Below are 16,005 nucleotides of genomic sequence, written 5' to 3'. Positions count from 1 at the left end.
TATAAAAAATATATTTAATAAAAATAAAAAAATAATATTAATGAAGTTTAATTAATAATATATATAAAATCATATTAAATTAAAAAAAATTCTTAATTGCGATAATAAAAAAAATTAGTAGAAATTATTTATTTATATAATAATTGGCGTGTACACCCTCTTTGGGTGTTTGGGCGAGCTCCTCCTGCTATTTGTAGTGTGCGTCTTGATGTTGTTCCACAAATGGAGGGACCTACAGTTTCAAGCCGACTCCGAACGCCAGATATTTTTATGAGGAGCTTTTTCATGGCAGAAATACACTCGGAGGTTTGCGACCACTATTAGAAAAATGTTTTTTTTTATTAATTTTGCTTTCACCGAGATTCGAACCGACGTTCTCTCTGTGAATTCCGAATGGTAATCACGCACCAACCCATTCGGCTACGGCGGCTGCGAAATATTAATTAAAATTAAAAAATATATTACAATAAATAAAAAAAAATTAAAATTAAAAACTGTAAATAAAAATTAAATTATTATAAAAAATAAACAAAAATATGAATAAAGATGAATTTAAAAAAAATATAAATCAAAATAAAAATTAATAAAAATTCGTTTTAAAAAATATCTATATAAAAATTACTAAAAAAAATAAAACTAAAGTAAAAAAAATATTTATGAATTAAAATTAAAAAATATATATATAAAGAAAATTAATAAAAGAACTGTAAATAAATAATATAAATAAAAATTAAATTAAAATTATTATTTTTAATTAATTTATAATTTATTTTATTACATAAATAATTAAATAAATTTTTACCAAATTTTTTAATTAATTAATTATGAATTAATTTATTCAATAAAGTTAAAATTTAATTAATTCATTTTTTTTTCTTTTTACAATCATTTAACTGCCACAAAGTATGCATAGAAAATTTTATAGATGTTCAACATTTTAGAATATTTCAATATCAATTAATTTTTTATGTTACTTATTATTATTATTTTTTTAATTTGCATAAAAAAGAAACTAAAAACTTTTTTCTTTTCCTTTGCGTGTTTAATTTTTATTTTTTTAATTTTTATATTTTTTTTTATTTCTATAAGTCGCTTCACTAATACATAGCTACAAGAAATAGTGTTTACAATTCGATTCGTTCCTATTTGATATATTTTCAACTGGAGCCAAACTGGTTCAGGAGGCTTGGATATGTACCGTAGTGGTAGTACGTAGGTTTGCTACTTTAGAACGCCGAAAAAGAACTTTGACTAAAATTTAAAAAATCGAAACTTTTCTAATAGAGCAATAAATTTGCTAAATTTTTACAATAGAGCGCGCATTGGCAAAGTACTATTTAGGGATGTGTCTTAGAGTAGCAACTAAAAACAAATGGGTACCCCCCCCATACATAGTTTTTAGGTACTAAATATTCAACAATTGGTTGATATGTCTGTCGGTTACGTCATTTAGAAAATTAATTTGTTTTTTTTTTTGTTTTTTACGTTTGAGTTTGCAGGAAATTGAAGTTGGTTTTTCAAATACTTAATTGTTGTGAGATGCCTGGTGGACTGATACGTACGTATGTATGCATGTCTGGTTCTTAGAAAAAAAGAATGGAAAAGGGATTGAAGTATTTTTTGGTATTTTTTGTTTGTTTTCACTGTATGCAAAATCATCACGCTGCATAAATTTGTATGCAATAATTTTGGTATTTTTTATTTTTATTTTTTTGTTTTTTGTTTTTGATTCGTTGAATATTTATGCTGGTTTGTCTTCAATTTTGCGTTGCACCGATTAAGTTTTCAAAACCATTTGTGAGACATGTTTGCCGGTAAAGCATTGAGTTGAGCTTGAAACGTTGAGTATTTATTTTTTTAATTTTCTTTAAGTAACTAATATTGCACGATTTTTATGATATTCACATTGATAAGAAGCGTCCTTTTGATTTTTTGGGTCATATGCGGGCATATTTTTAATTTTTTTTTTTGTTTTTGTTGGTATTAAGTATGCATGTAAGTGAGTATGTTGGTAGTAGTAAGTAAATAGTTGGTTAGAATTAGGCTATTAGATTTGCTATTTATGTATGTTTGTATGTATGTATAGGTATATTACAAATAACGAGTAGGCCGCTCGCAATAGAGCTAACATTTTCTCTCTCATCTCTTGCCGCCTATTCTGCGATTTTATTTCTCTTTTTAGCTATAATAGTAATTAAATTAGTTAGTCAATTAGTTAAAATGCAATTTGGTTTTCAATTCATATTTTCTTTCCTCTCTGCTTTGCATGCCATTCTTATTGCATATTTTATTTGTTATAAACTATTTCTTATTTTTGGATCTTCACTTGCCTTCCACTTCCTTCGCTTTCGACAAATTCCTTTTAGTGCATTACATCTGCTGACATGCCTTTTCTGTTATTTTATTTTTGCTTCTGTTTTTTTTTTTGTTTTTTTTTTTTTTGTTTTAATATCTTTATTTCTCTATTTATACAAATACTACATCTATAAAAAGTTCTTCATGCCACCAGCATCCAGTGGATTGCGTATGTTTGTTGTATCCTTGATATCTTTGCTGGTTATAGGTGGACCTTTTGATTCAAAAGTCGGTTTGCTCATCGCCAATGCTGGATTCAAGTCTAACATAGTGCGCGGACTCATCGCCACAATGCTGGCGCCAATAGGACCTAAAAGTAGTAGTAAGTAGTGGAAACACAGAGAGAGAGAGAGAGAACGGCAGATAGATAGATAGATGGAGAAATAGAGAGACATAGAAAGCGAGAAAGTGAGAGAAAGATAAAGAGACAGCAAATTTTAGTTAAAATAAATATTTTTAAACACTTTCGGTTTTTTCTAAACAAATTCATATATTAATTAAATAAACGAAACCGGTGCAGTCGATGCAAGAAAACTGTAGCTTGGCGGCTGCAAATTTGCAGAGGCAAAGCGGTGCCAGTAGAAAGTTTCACTAATTCTAATACAAATAGAGTTCACACACTAAGCTATGCTCAACTAGGTCGTTCTTCTGCTACTTTACTAGGTGTATGTAAGAAAATTGCTAAGTGACTACGCGTATTCAGTGCAAAAGCAGGCAGTCTGTTTTTTATATACATATTTACATATTTACATGGATATATTTACGATCAAACTTAGTAATTAAAAAGCAAGCATAAAATATGTGAGTAAAGCATGCATTAATATTTATATATACAGTGGTGTCTGTGAGCATCCGTTATAGTGAGGACCTCAGTACGAGTATAGAGAACACTGAAATTTCTACTCTCGATAGAGAACAATCGATAACCTCTAAAGAGTGCATTCAGTTTTAAAAGTAATGTCAGCTAAAAAAAACAACAACAAAAATACACAAAACTATAAGAAATGAAGCGGCGTATTCCCCTGAATTGTATTTTGGCTGTTGGTTGCTAGAAAAGCTGCTGTCATTTGACAACAACAAAAACACACAAAACAATAAGAAATGAAACCGCGTTTTCCCCTCAATTGCACTTTGGCTGCTGGTTGCTAGAAAAGCTGCTGTCATTTGACGTTAGTGTTAGCGTTTCTTTTCTTGCTTCTTTTCGATTGCACACCGCTTGGGGGTGAGTGTGTGCTACGAGAATTTTACGTGTACTTAAGAGTTTGTGAATGCTAATAAATTTGATAGCGTCGTCACACTATCGACTCCAAGCTTAACTGCAGCACTAACTTACATTATATTGGGACTCGCCAAGACTTAGCAAGCGGCGAATAGATGAAGCAACTGGTAAAAATGAACATACCTATGTATGTCAGCAACGCGGGAAGAGAGCTGCCGCAAATTGCATGTGCTGCTAAGGCAGTGCGTCCCAATGCGCTATAGCCATACTCGCTAGCGACGAATCTTACTTTGTTGTTGTTTTCGCATGCAAATTTTTCGTCAAGTTAATCGAGTAGAGAGATAGCGAGCGGGGAAATGACTAATAGAAGAGGCCTATTGTTGCTAAGTCGTTCGCAATGTTGGTCTTTATTGGTAGGAATTGCTCTTCGTCTTCTGTACTCTATACTCTCAAACTGTTTTACTCGTCCTTAGATCGGTTCAGGTTATGTATAGTACATATATATGTGATCTCTTAACTCCTTGTGGATCACAGGGCGTCAACAGTCCCAGATCGCCAGCGAGAACGGTCTTGCGCTACAACCCTCAGTTCACGCCATGATAAGCCAAGAGTTGCCATATCGGATGCGGTTGATCTTCGCTAGGCTGTCCGCGGTCTTCCAACTGAACATCATGCCCGTTGGAACGTTGGGTTGGGTTCCACCTTGCACCGTTTCAGATTAAAATACAAGGTATTCGTTTGGGTACTATTTCATGCAGTCTATATTACTATAATAATAATAGAGAGTGTTCAGCGAGCTTTCCTGCGGTTCGCTTTGCGCTCAACGAAATTTCTTGATCCCATTCCGTCCTATCGCACTCGTTGCTTATTTATAAATCTCATGTCCTTAGAGTCTAGGCGTGTTCTCGATGTGTTTGTTAATTTGGGGGGTTATTTTGACATATACAATTTAAAGGCCTTCCGAACTTCGCAGCGTCGGACTCGGAGTGAGCGGGTGCGAAAAGCGTCTATTTCGCAAGTTAGAAGCGGCCTCACGCTATTGAGTATCTGGTCATCTTACTCGTGGAGCTCACCAGATTTACTTCGGATTGTAACTTAAGAAGGTACTCCACGTATCTTCAGAAGGGATCGAGGGTCAATCGCGGATGATGACCGTAGTGGCAGGCCAACGACATAGAAAGCTGATGAGAACATCAATAAATTGGAAGAGAAGTTGATCAATAGCCGCAAATTAACCATCAGAGGGCTCACAGAGAACTTGAATATTGCTGGCGGATCCGTTCAGGACATTGTAGTTACTGATTTGAGATTTGCGTTTGCGCCGGGTAGATGCAAAGTTGGTCCAAAAGAACCTGAATTTGAAGCGAAAAGGGGACCGAGCTGGTATCGCCAAATACATGATTTCCAAGACTTAATTCGACCCCACATTCGTCGTTCCTTCGTCTGTGAACAACTGCTCCAGCAGTAAAAAAGGCAAAAAAGGAAGGGTTTTCTTCATCGCATCGTGAAGGGTGATGAAAAATGGATTCATTAGAGCAATCCAAAGAAAAAGAAAGCCATGGGGTTATGCTTCTACGGCGTCGCCTCGGCCGAATATTCACGCTGCGAAGGTTATGCTATATATTTGGTGGGATCAAGTTGGTGTTACATATTTATTATGAACTGTTAAAACCAAGCGAAACCATCACTTGAAATCGGTATCGACTTCAATTGATGCGATTGAGCTGAGCACTGCGGAGAAGCATGAAAAAGGTATTCTACAGCATGACAACGCTCGGCCTCACGTTCCCAAACCCGTTAAAACCTACCTGGAAACACTAAAATGGGAAATCTTACCCCACCCGCCATATTCTCCAGATATTGCGCCGTCCGATTATCACCCGCTTCCGATCGATGGCAGATGGTCTAGCTGACCAGCAGTTCCATTCATATGAAGACATCAAAAAATGGCTTGATCCGTGGATAGTCTCAAAGGATGAACAGTTTTACCGCCATGGTATACGAGATCTACCAGAAAGATGGGAAGAAGTAGTACTCAGCGATGAGCAATACTTTCAATGATTCACTTGTGGCCATTTTTTCAGAATAAAATTGCATTTTCATAAAAAAAAAACAGCGAGAACTTAATTGCGCACCGATATATCCTGAAATTCCATATTTTACTTCAAACACTTTTGGAAATCAATTAAAAATTGTACACATAAAACACATACATACATATACTTATAGGTAGCACCAACTACTCGTACATTTAAAACATGCAAAATAGACATTTCAATATTATTAAGTAGAAAAAATAAATGAAAAGCATTTCAAAGCGAATTTATGGCTCTCAATGAGAATATGCAGATACACAAAAGTAACCATACAGAAATTCCCTGATTCATTAGAGGCAATAATATTTACATTTACTAAAAAGGAATCATACAAAGTGTAAATATTTATTGATAAAAGGCGGGTTCAAGTGGAATAACTAAAATCATTAAGTTGGCACACCTATACTAACATATTTCTAGGTATTTCTAAGGGGCAGTGCTAGTTGGGGGCAGCTAAGAATGTCTGGTAAATACTGGTGTATATTTACATATACGAATATTTGCACTAAGTATTTCGTAAAGTTTTTGTTAAAATGTTATTGAGGAAAAGTATAATTTTGTACACAAAAATAATTTAAAAGAATATTAAGCAAAGTGAACACACCCGCCCATAATCCGCAGGTATGCATTTTTTGCTACTTTTTCGAGATTTCTATGTAGTTTTTTGGATTTTTCATATTTTTGCGCATATTTTGGTGTTTGTTTCTCAGTTGGTACATTTACAATATAACGGTTTAAATTAAAATCATGGTAGTGTTTTGTAGTGCATTGCTTTTTTGCTTTCTGTTTGTTTGTTTGATTTGTATTTGAGAATTGAGGTTACGTTATCGGGTATTACAACAACATGTACAAATAGTTAGTCGAAACTGAAGGCCATATCTGAAAGACATAAGATAAATTGGAAAAGTATAAAAAGTAGTAGGTTTTTTTGTTTTTTTTTATTGCTCTATTATGAATTTATTTATAATTTAATGGACAACTTAGGGCTTCATAGAAATACAGAATTTTTAGGGGTACATTTGTACAGTGTGGTCCAAATACAAGTGTTTTTTTTAATAAATATTTTTTTTTTTTTTTTAACTGAAAAAAATTAATTATTTTACAAGAGAAGAACATTGAGAAATAGTACAATCTTACAAAAAGAGTCTGTTACTGAAAAGAAGATTTGGCCGAAATCAAACACACACGGCGCCTGCTCTGCCCTTGCGAGGGGCCCTCTTAGAAAAAAATTCAAAATTTGTGCGTTGTGACACCATAAAGAGGCAGGGGATGGGAGAAAGGACGGAGAAGAGACAGAGCCAGATAGGTGGAAGAAAAGGAAGAAGGGTTTCAGATTAGAGGTTGACAACCAACAGTAGAGAAACAGAAGGAAAAGAACCAAACAGGTGGAAAAAGGAAGAAGGAGCTTTGGATTAGAGGTTAATAAATGTTTTTTTTTTACACTGTGGAGAAACAGAAGTAAAAGAACCGAACAGGTGGAAAAAGGAAGAAGGAGCTTTGGATTAGAGGTTAATAAATGTTTTTTTTTGACACTGCGGAGATACAGAAGGAAAAGAACCGAACAAGTGGAAAAAGGAACAAGGGGCTTTCGAATCAGAGGATGACGAGCAACAGTAGTTATTTACGTTCGTATCAACTGCTTCAAGCTATTGATGAATTTCACCAGATGTGTGATATTTAAACCCTCAATACCCGCAGGTGCTGCGAAAAAGTAAGAGCTCAGATGTCTAAATCTTCACCCGACGAGAGCATAGCAGTTGAGAAGAAGCTGCTGAGATGATGCCACCTTATCCTCCAGACAGCCTCTGCGGAAAGGACTTGAAAAAATCGCAAGTCTCACACCTAACGGACAATGTCCTGTAAGGAGACGTAACAAATTCGAGAGCTGCGGTTTTATTAGCCTTAGAAGTTGCCTCGAACACCTCCAATCTACCCGTGGCCAAAAGGATCTCACGACATTGCGCGTTTGCGCACTAGCCCAGCGCTCTCTAAGTTGGCGCGAGACCCATCTTTCTAGTAGCACACCTCAAGCTCTCAAGGGAACCCCAATCCTCTCATTTTGCGTTGAAACCGTCTGCAGTGTGCCCTGCCTAGCCAGATCATCAGCCTAGCAGTTTCCCTCTATGACGCAGTGACGGGGGACCGAAACGAGTTTAATATCGAAGTACTCGGATGCAATCGAGAGGGAAGTCAGGCATTCACCGACTAATTTCGAACGCGCAAACAACGAACTCCAGGCCCTAATTGCCGCTTGGCTATCGGAGTAGATATTTACATCCTTTAGAGTAATTACAAAAGCAAGCAACCAATCCACTGCTTCTTTAACTGCGGCTACTCCCGCTTAGAAAACACTAAAGTGGTCCGGAAGTCAAACTTGAGCTTGAAGGGGAGCCCCCACCGAATACTCCCCCACCAACTCTTCCATGTTTCGTGACCGACTTGCTGGAGGAAAACACTCTCAATCTCGGATCGACGAGGATGCGGCTGCTATGACAAAAAGTAGGGATAGGATAGTGACTCAATATCGACCTCTAAAACTAGACCAAGACGAATCTATACAAGTGGATATCGCTAGAGCAGCAGGTTGGTTTTTTTTGGTTTTTTTGCCTTACGATTTGATATTTTGATCAGAGACCGCCAACGCGATCATCGACATCCCCCTGACTGTTGTTAAAGAGGAATTGCACAACTTATTTCTGAGGAAAGCACAGAGCTCCATTTCTTCATGTGTTATTTCGAACATCCTTTGGCCCCAGTACAATATACGGAGGACTTACAAAGTGCTAGGGACTCCACGCCATTCATTTTCCAAACACGTAGCTGTGTTTACCGGTCACTGGACGCAGAAAAGCTAGGTTTACCATTTAATCTCCACTGCAGAAGCTGTGGGGATCTTTCAGAGAAGAAGACTGTTGAGCACTTTTTCTGTAAATGTCAGGATTAAGATGATTAAGGTCACTGGGAGATCCTTTCTTTGACAGCCTGGAGCAGTGCATCAACCTAAATCCCACCAATCTTCTCCATTACATCAGCAGCTCTGGCTTGCTGCATATATCTTTTATCCTTTTGAGGGTCTCAGAATCGAATCAAAACGGCGCTTTAGTGCTACTTGATGAGTGCCAGAGTGGCATTTCGACCATTTTACCTATCTAGCTTGATAGTGGTAGTGCCGCCATAGTAAACAAATTCAAAAGGTGGAGCTAATAGCAGACCGTCAAACGGTTCTCAGCGAATTTGAAAGAATCAGCTGATGGGCTGACGTAACCGAGGCCGTGGCAGCGGTTTGTTTACGAAGAAACTCAGATTGTGTTGGTTTTATACGAAAAAACTCGGTTATATACGACAAAACTCAACATAGGCATCGCTCATACGCTCTACAATCCGAGTGAAATGAGCGGAATAAATTCTGCTGCAGATTCCCCGGTGACGTGGTAGCCGAAGTTAATCGCTCAATTGCGATTTACATCATAGCTAAACGCCAAATCTGGTAATTTATCATCCTTGTACTGCACAGTCTTGTATGGATTCACCTTATCCTCGGTTGTTTGTTTTTGGTTTTGTTATTCATTTTCATTCACAATAGAGTGCAGTTTCCCTAAGTGTTCCCATGGTTATCTACGCAAGCAGGCAGGTCATGTGATGGTTGATTATATGCTTCATGGGCAATAGAGTTCAGAGCCAGAACAGGAACTATTCAGGATTTCTCAACTGAGCCAGCACCACCGACTTAATGGTGGTTATAAATGGCATCAAATGCTAATTTTCGTTCATTTTATTTATTTTCTCTAAAAAACTTGTATTTGGACCACATTTGTATGAGGAATGATGTGAGCTTATATGTATAGTTGGGCAACGGTAACATATTAGCATAACTGAGAGCGGCTTACAAATTATAAAAAAAATTCAATACTCTCTTTATTACTCTCTTTTTCGAATTCTATTCGAGGCGAAACCTCCTTGGAACTCCGCATGAAGTGCGCATTCTTTCTGCTATGACTAATATAAAACTCTCTCTTTCCTCTCTTCATAACTAACAAATGCCTACCTCTTGCCTGGCTTACGAGTCAAGGAGACCTCGTTGAACTGTCTGAAGATATTATACAATATATGTATGTATGTAGATAGACATTTATGTAAATGCAAGGCTTCCATTCAACTTAATTTAGAAGAAGAAAAATATAGACACACAGCTAGACGTCAGTTTTTTTAGCAAAAGACAAATTATGACAAAAATACATTACAAGAAAAAGACAAACGACGACATAAAACTAAGTAGCGCTGTTTCTCAAGATACGCTCGTCAAAGCGAATCTCAAGTTCCATACTAGACAACGCAACTTACACATCAAATTCACAAAGTGACGATGATAAGCCTGCCTACAAATATACAAGGCTTCACACCCCAAACACGGCGATACGCTTCAGCCATGAATCAGTTTTGCGAACTTTCCATTAGTATTCCTATTTTTTTTTTTTTGTGGCAAGTTTGGATGGATCATTTTACTATTAACGTTATTGTTGTTGTTGCCTGATGAGAGTTCGCTCATTGATTTTATTGGTTAGTACAAATACGCTGCTCTTCCAGTCGAGTCCAGGTCTAATGACGGATGTAAATTATATACATATTTTGATTTCCCCATTAATTTGGTGTGATGTGGTGTTTTGGTTTTTTTTTTTTTTTTTTTTGCTCTTTGTTTGTATCGGTGCCGCATTGAAGAAAGCATTTATGAAGCAAAGTAATCACTTGACAAATAAAAAATTAAGTTTGTATGTAAAATTTTTGTGCTAAGCGGGTTCGATGAGTTTGATGTCTTTATTTACAGTGAGATGAGTAAGTGAAATGTTTTGGAAGAATTGCTTGAATAGTTTTCTTGTTGTCTCTAGGGCTCGAGATTACTGGACTGCTCAATTCAAAGCCTTGCTTCAAGCATTTCCGTAATTTTTCTTGTTGTTCTCGCCGCGTGCACCGTAGTGGGTGTACTCTTCATACATTCTTTATTCTCTATTTTCTCAACGATGTAGGCAACTGTATTTTTATTGTTAGACGGCGTGACGGTAGTCTTTATTGCTTTTGGTGGAGCAGCTGCGCTGAGAGAGCAACGCCGCTATTTATTTCAAAGCAGCCTACCCATTTTTCCATCCTTTGGCTTTCCAATCATTGTGGCGTAATCATCTATATTTACAAAAAATTTCAGATATGATAATACTAGATAAAGTATGAGGAATAGTTATTAGGGATGTAACAGTAAATTAAATATTTTTATATTTTATGTGGACTAGCAAAGTATTATCAATTAAAAAAAATATATTTATATTTGCTCATCAATCCTAATATCATGAACGCTTGATGAGACATATAAACCGTAGTAAGTTATTTATTTACATTAAAGCAGAGCTGGGGCCATTTCATAGGCTCTCATGCTAAGGTTTTCTCTTTCGCATTCACACGTGCACAACAAAAACTGTGCTGCATTCTCACATACTCGTATATTACCGTACTCTATGAAACAGTGATGTCGACGCTTATTGGCTTGTGATCTTCTCTCAATCGACGGACGGACGCAAACAAAATCTTTGAAGAATTAGAACGAGGTGGTGCAAAATTAATCATCCCATCGAAGGATTTATAATTCTTGCAAATGGCGTTGGAAGTCAATAGAAATTGCCACTTGTGAAGTATGTAGACAGCTGCAGTATACAAACAGAGAAGCAATGAAACGCGTATAGGCGAAAACAAAGATTTTCCCCACTAAAAATAATTTTTTTTAGTAAAAAAGTTATTGAAACAAACAAAACATTAGATGATTAATTTTGCGCCACCTTGTAGATATGAACACGAACTAAATATTGAAGGATTAATATATAATCAGAAAATTAATATATGTATGTGCTTTAATAAGGAATAAGAATTTCATTATCTTAAAATTTAATTTTTTAATACATACTGGTAACTGTAATTCCGAGCTTTTACTTATATTCACCAACTTAAAAGTCAATTTTCTTTTAATTCAAAAGAATAATACATTGCAATCTGACTTTTTGATTTGATTATAATAATAGTGTTAACAAAAAGTATAAATAAGAAATATCAGTAAATTTAACTACAGTAGCGCACAATAAGATCCGGACACTCCACAAAATCCACTAAATTCAAAATCCAAAAAAAAAAACAAATTCGACGAAATTAATTTTGAAAATGGATATAGGTACCTGTATAAACAAACAGCTACGACCAGAGAAATAGCGCACTTATGGCGTCCTCGTATGTTATTTCTTAAAAGATTAACTGATATTCGTACGTATTTTTGTGTGAATCCCATATTATGCTGTGATCATTAGAGAGTAGTGGCAAGGCCTCTTAAGCACCCGCGAGCGATAACGCTGGACATAAATGCGGGATATAGCCTGAATATATCAAACAGACTTATGCGAAGACGTCTTAATGAAAATAAATTATATCGACCTATCCGCAGAAAAAGCAAGCAGATGCTTTCCATTTCAATTCAACCGGGCTATTCGGGTCATGTTCTTCGATTTCGATGTAACTCAAACATGTTGCTCTCTGGTCAAAATAATGAGACACGTATTTTTTTGTTCGCCCGAAAAAAATTTTTTTCAAGATTTATCGGCAATTTTGTTTTTCGGCTCAAAATCGATTTTTTTTTTAATTATATAAGAAATTTTTTTTTTAAATGTTCATAACTTAATCAAAAATGAACCGATTTTAATGATTCTGGGTTCAAAATGATCGTTATTACTTGCACAAGCGACTTCATGTAGAAACAATTGCAGAAAAGTAGTTGAAAATTTTTTATTTTGCAAAAAACAAAAAAAATTTAAATTTTTTCGAAATTCAATATTTCAAAAAGTGTATTTTTAATTTTTTTTTACTTTTTCCAAATCAAGAGGACGCCTCAAACTTTAATTGAGCTGAATGCCTAGTAGCTAAAATGAGTTGTTTTTGAGTAATGAATTTTTGAGTAAAAAACCTGTTGCGCACTTTTTGTTTTTTGCAAAATAAAAAATGTTTAACTACTTTTTTGCAATTGTTTCTATATACATATTCAATTTTTATTAAAAAAAATTTTTTTTTTTGCTTTTGCTAAAACTGAAATAAAAGAATATATTTCTGCACAGCTAACTGTTTTACCAAGTCATCCAGTAAAAATAAGCATATTTACATCACTTTGTGGAAAGGAAATCCAATATTTTCTTGGTAAATGGCTGTAATGATCGGTATTTCGTAAAGTATCGATCAAACAATTTAAGATTTATGCTCGTTTTCAAAGTGGCATTTCACACTAAGCACATTCGTTTGCCGTTATTTGTTACTTCCATTCAGTTGTGAATTACAGGGTGCTGACAATGGAAGTCAAAAAAGAGAAAATTCGGTATATTTAAAGTTTTTCCTTGATAAAGGCAGAAATGCAAGCCAGGCCGCTGAAATTGTGAATGGTTTTTATAGTGCCGATACTTTAATAGCTGATTACGTGCAATTTTGGTTTCGTCGATTCCGTTCAGGCATTTTTGATGTTAAAGATGCACATCGCAGAGGTAGGCCCGTCCGCGAAAATCTCAATAAAATCACAGAAATAATCAAAGTTGACCAGCATGTTAGTAGTCGTAGCATCGTCCAGGAGCTAAAGATCGACCATCAAACAGTTTTACACCATTTGCGCAAAAATTTGTCGCAAAAATAATGGAATTCTTTTTCCCCAAACTAATATGTTATTGTGGAGAGGTGCGGTATTTCTCTGCCCATAGCTGTATGTTTTAGCTGTATTAATATAAAATTGTAATATATGTAGAAAACGAATTTTTGAAGTTGAATAGCCTTCAACTGCATTATTTTTAAAGCAATATTCCATTTTAAGTCCAAATTAGTTCAAGAAAAATTCTTCCTCTTCTTGATTGGCGCGATAGGCGCTTACGCAATTTTGGCCGAGGAAAAATCATAACCTTATTAAATCTGGCTTTAGCACTAATTTCCAAAAGGGACTGATTGTCGTGTCATAATATTAATATTTAAGCTATTTTATGGTTCAGCATTTTCCCACGTTTTTCCGCCAATCAATCGCAGACGCAAATAATAACAAAAAATAATGCAAAAAAGTTTTTTTCTTCATTCAACTGTAATTGACCGCTGCACAAGTGTCGGGATTCAATATCCGCTACTACGCAATAAAAAGTGAATTCTTCAATATTTATAATATCTACCTTTTACATTATTTACATAAAATAAAATCTCTGCTTCCTACACAAATCCGTGAACAACACTGTTTCCATTAGACGCGTGAGCGAGTTATTCTCTTGTTGCTCTCAACGTTTAGCAAAATTTTATTTATGTGAGTGAGTTCAGGCCAGCGCTGCTTTAAAGTGAGTAATGCCCCGTTCGTTTTGGAAAGTTTTTTTATAGTCCTACTTCTTCCTTTGCCATCATTTCATGTACAAAAATAAATAAGTTCAATTTCTCTCAATTTCAGCCATACAAAATTGTGTTCATGCCACTCTCCATTGACAGAAACGGTATTAGCACCTTCATTTTGGAATAGCGCGTACGATTACTATGACTACAAAATGAAAAAAGTGCACGAAATCTTGCAGCCAGAGAAAATAAAATTTAGGGAATTGTAAAACTTATAAATGCAGGCCGAAAGTTCATGGAGAAATCATATCACGCTTAATGAAATTTTATTTTAAATTTATTCTTAGTAAATTAAAATTCACAGTTATACTAAAGGGTGATTTTTTAAGAGCTATAGGAAAGTTTTTCAAAAAACACACATTAAACTCAGAAAAATGTATGGAATTTGTATTTAAATCATAATACAATCCATATAATTTAACGTTCATGCAAATGTTGACCGCTACTGCGCTTCAAATGGTCCATCCGCTTAGTCCAATTTTGGCATACTCTTTCCAATGTTTCGGCCGGTATCTCACTATAAATGCTTTAATGTTGTCTTCCGATGCGTTAATTGAAGCAGGTTTGTCTGAATAGACATGACCTTTAACATAGCCCCACAAAAAATAATCTAAAGGCGTTATATCGCATGATCTGGGTGGCCAATTGGCAGGTCCCGATCGTGAAATAAAATGTTCACCGAACTCGCCTCTCAATAAGTCCATTGTTACTCGTGCTGTGTAGTCATACAAGTCAAGCTCTTGCATTTTGGGCAAAAAAAGTTGGATATCATTTCACAGTAGCGCTCACCATTCACAGTTACGTTAAGATTCGCAGCATCTTTGAAAAAGTACGGTCCAATGATACCTCCAGCCCATAAACCGCACCAAACTGTGACCTTTCCTGGATATATTGGTAGCTCTTGCCATTCTTCTGGCTGATCTTCACTCCAAAATCGACAATTCTGCTTATTTACGTACCCATTGATCCAAAAATGAGACTCGTCGCTGATCATAATTTTTCGACTTTAAACTTTCTTAACAGAACACGCATTTTTGCGTCAATCATTTGCAAGCGTTGTTCGTTTGTAAGACGATTCATGGTTAAATTATAGACCAAACTGAAGATGTTTGACAGTGAAACAAAACACGAAATGTGCGTCAGCTGTTTAAACCAACTGTTCAAAAAGATAATAGCTAAAAAATCACCCTTTAGTATGTGGTTTGTTGGCCAAATCTGGCAAACTTTGATAAAAAGTAGACGTTGCCATACCAAATTTCAAAAATTCCCATTTTTCGAAATTTGGGCAAAAAACTCCGTCTTTTTTTATTTAACATTTTTTTAGGTATTAGATGTTGTTTGACGCGCATGTTCTTTAAAATTTTGGCAGAGTAAAAACATTCGCAATTTCACCATCGAGGTTGAAAATTCGCCATAAATTAACTGTAGTACTGGCCACAGCAAATAGGCAAACATTACACTTCCCTTACTAGTCATTGAGTACTAATATCTATGGGAAGCGGGTTTCAAATTCTGTGATGAGTTACATATTTAATTTTTCAAGAGAATACCATTTCGGAGGCACAACAGACACTCAACAAATTCTGTAAACATAAAAACTTTCAACAGATGTGGTATTTCACAAGCTAATTTTAGAATCCCTCTGACGCGTGAATATATTACCAGCTACTTATGCTTAAATAATAACAAAAAAAATATTTAAAAAATTCAAAAATTCATCCCCTGCTTTTTCAACACATTTACTTTCACCCGCCCAATGAACTCACCTACTACAACATAAACATTTCTTAGCCTAACTCGCTTACACACATACCGAGATATGTTCATATATGTATTCCCTTATAAATTTATAAATTTTCAATGCTGCTTAAATTGTAAACACGAGTACATTAAAGTACGACATTAAAGCGA

The 16,005-nt window shown here is 35.4% G+C and overlaps 1 protein-coding gene across 5 annotated transcripts in view; it reads right to left on the bottom strand.

Moving 5' to 3' along the window:
* Window positions 1–787: 787 nt before the first annotated feature.
* Window positions 788–16,005, bottom strand: part of LOC128863436 (potassium voltage-gated channel protein Shaw) — a 57,246-nt gene continuing 42,028 nt past the window's right edge. For 4 of the 5 annotated variants that reach the window (XM_054102592.1, XM_054102595.1, XM_054102593.1 and 1 more), the window contains one exon: window positions 788–2,665. In XM_054102592.1, coding sequence (XP_053958567.1) covers window positions 2,484–2,665 — 182 coding nt within the window. In that variant the 3' untranslated portion in view covers window positions 788–2,483. Of the gene's footprint in view, window positions 2,666–6,274; window positions 6,550–16,005 lie in introns of all 5 variants that reach the window. The other variant, XR_008454603.1, reaches the window with a different exon arrangement.

Source organism: Anastrepha ludens, chromosome 5 (assembly GCF_028408465.1).
Source record: "Anastrepha ludens isolate Willacy chromosome 5, idAnaLude1.1, whole genome shotgun sequence".
In the NCBI taxonomy this organism is placed as follows: domain Eukaryota; kingdom Metazoa; phylum Arthropoda; class Insecta; order Diptera; family Tephritidae; genus Anastrepha; species Anastrepha ludens.
Note: the sequence above shows the minus strand (reverse complement) of the source record. Positions and strands in the feature narration are given on the sequence as shown.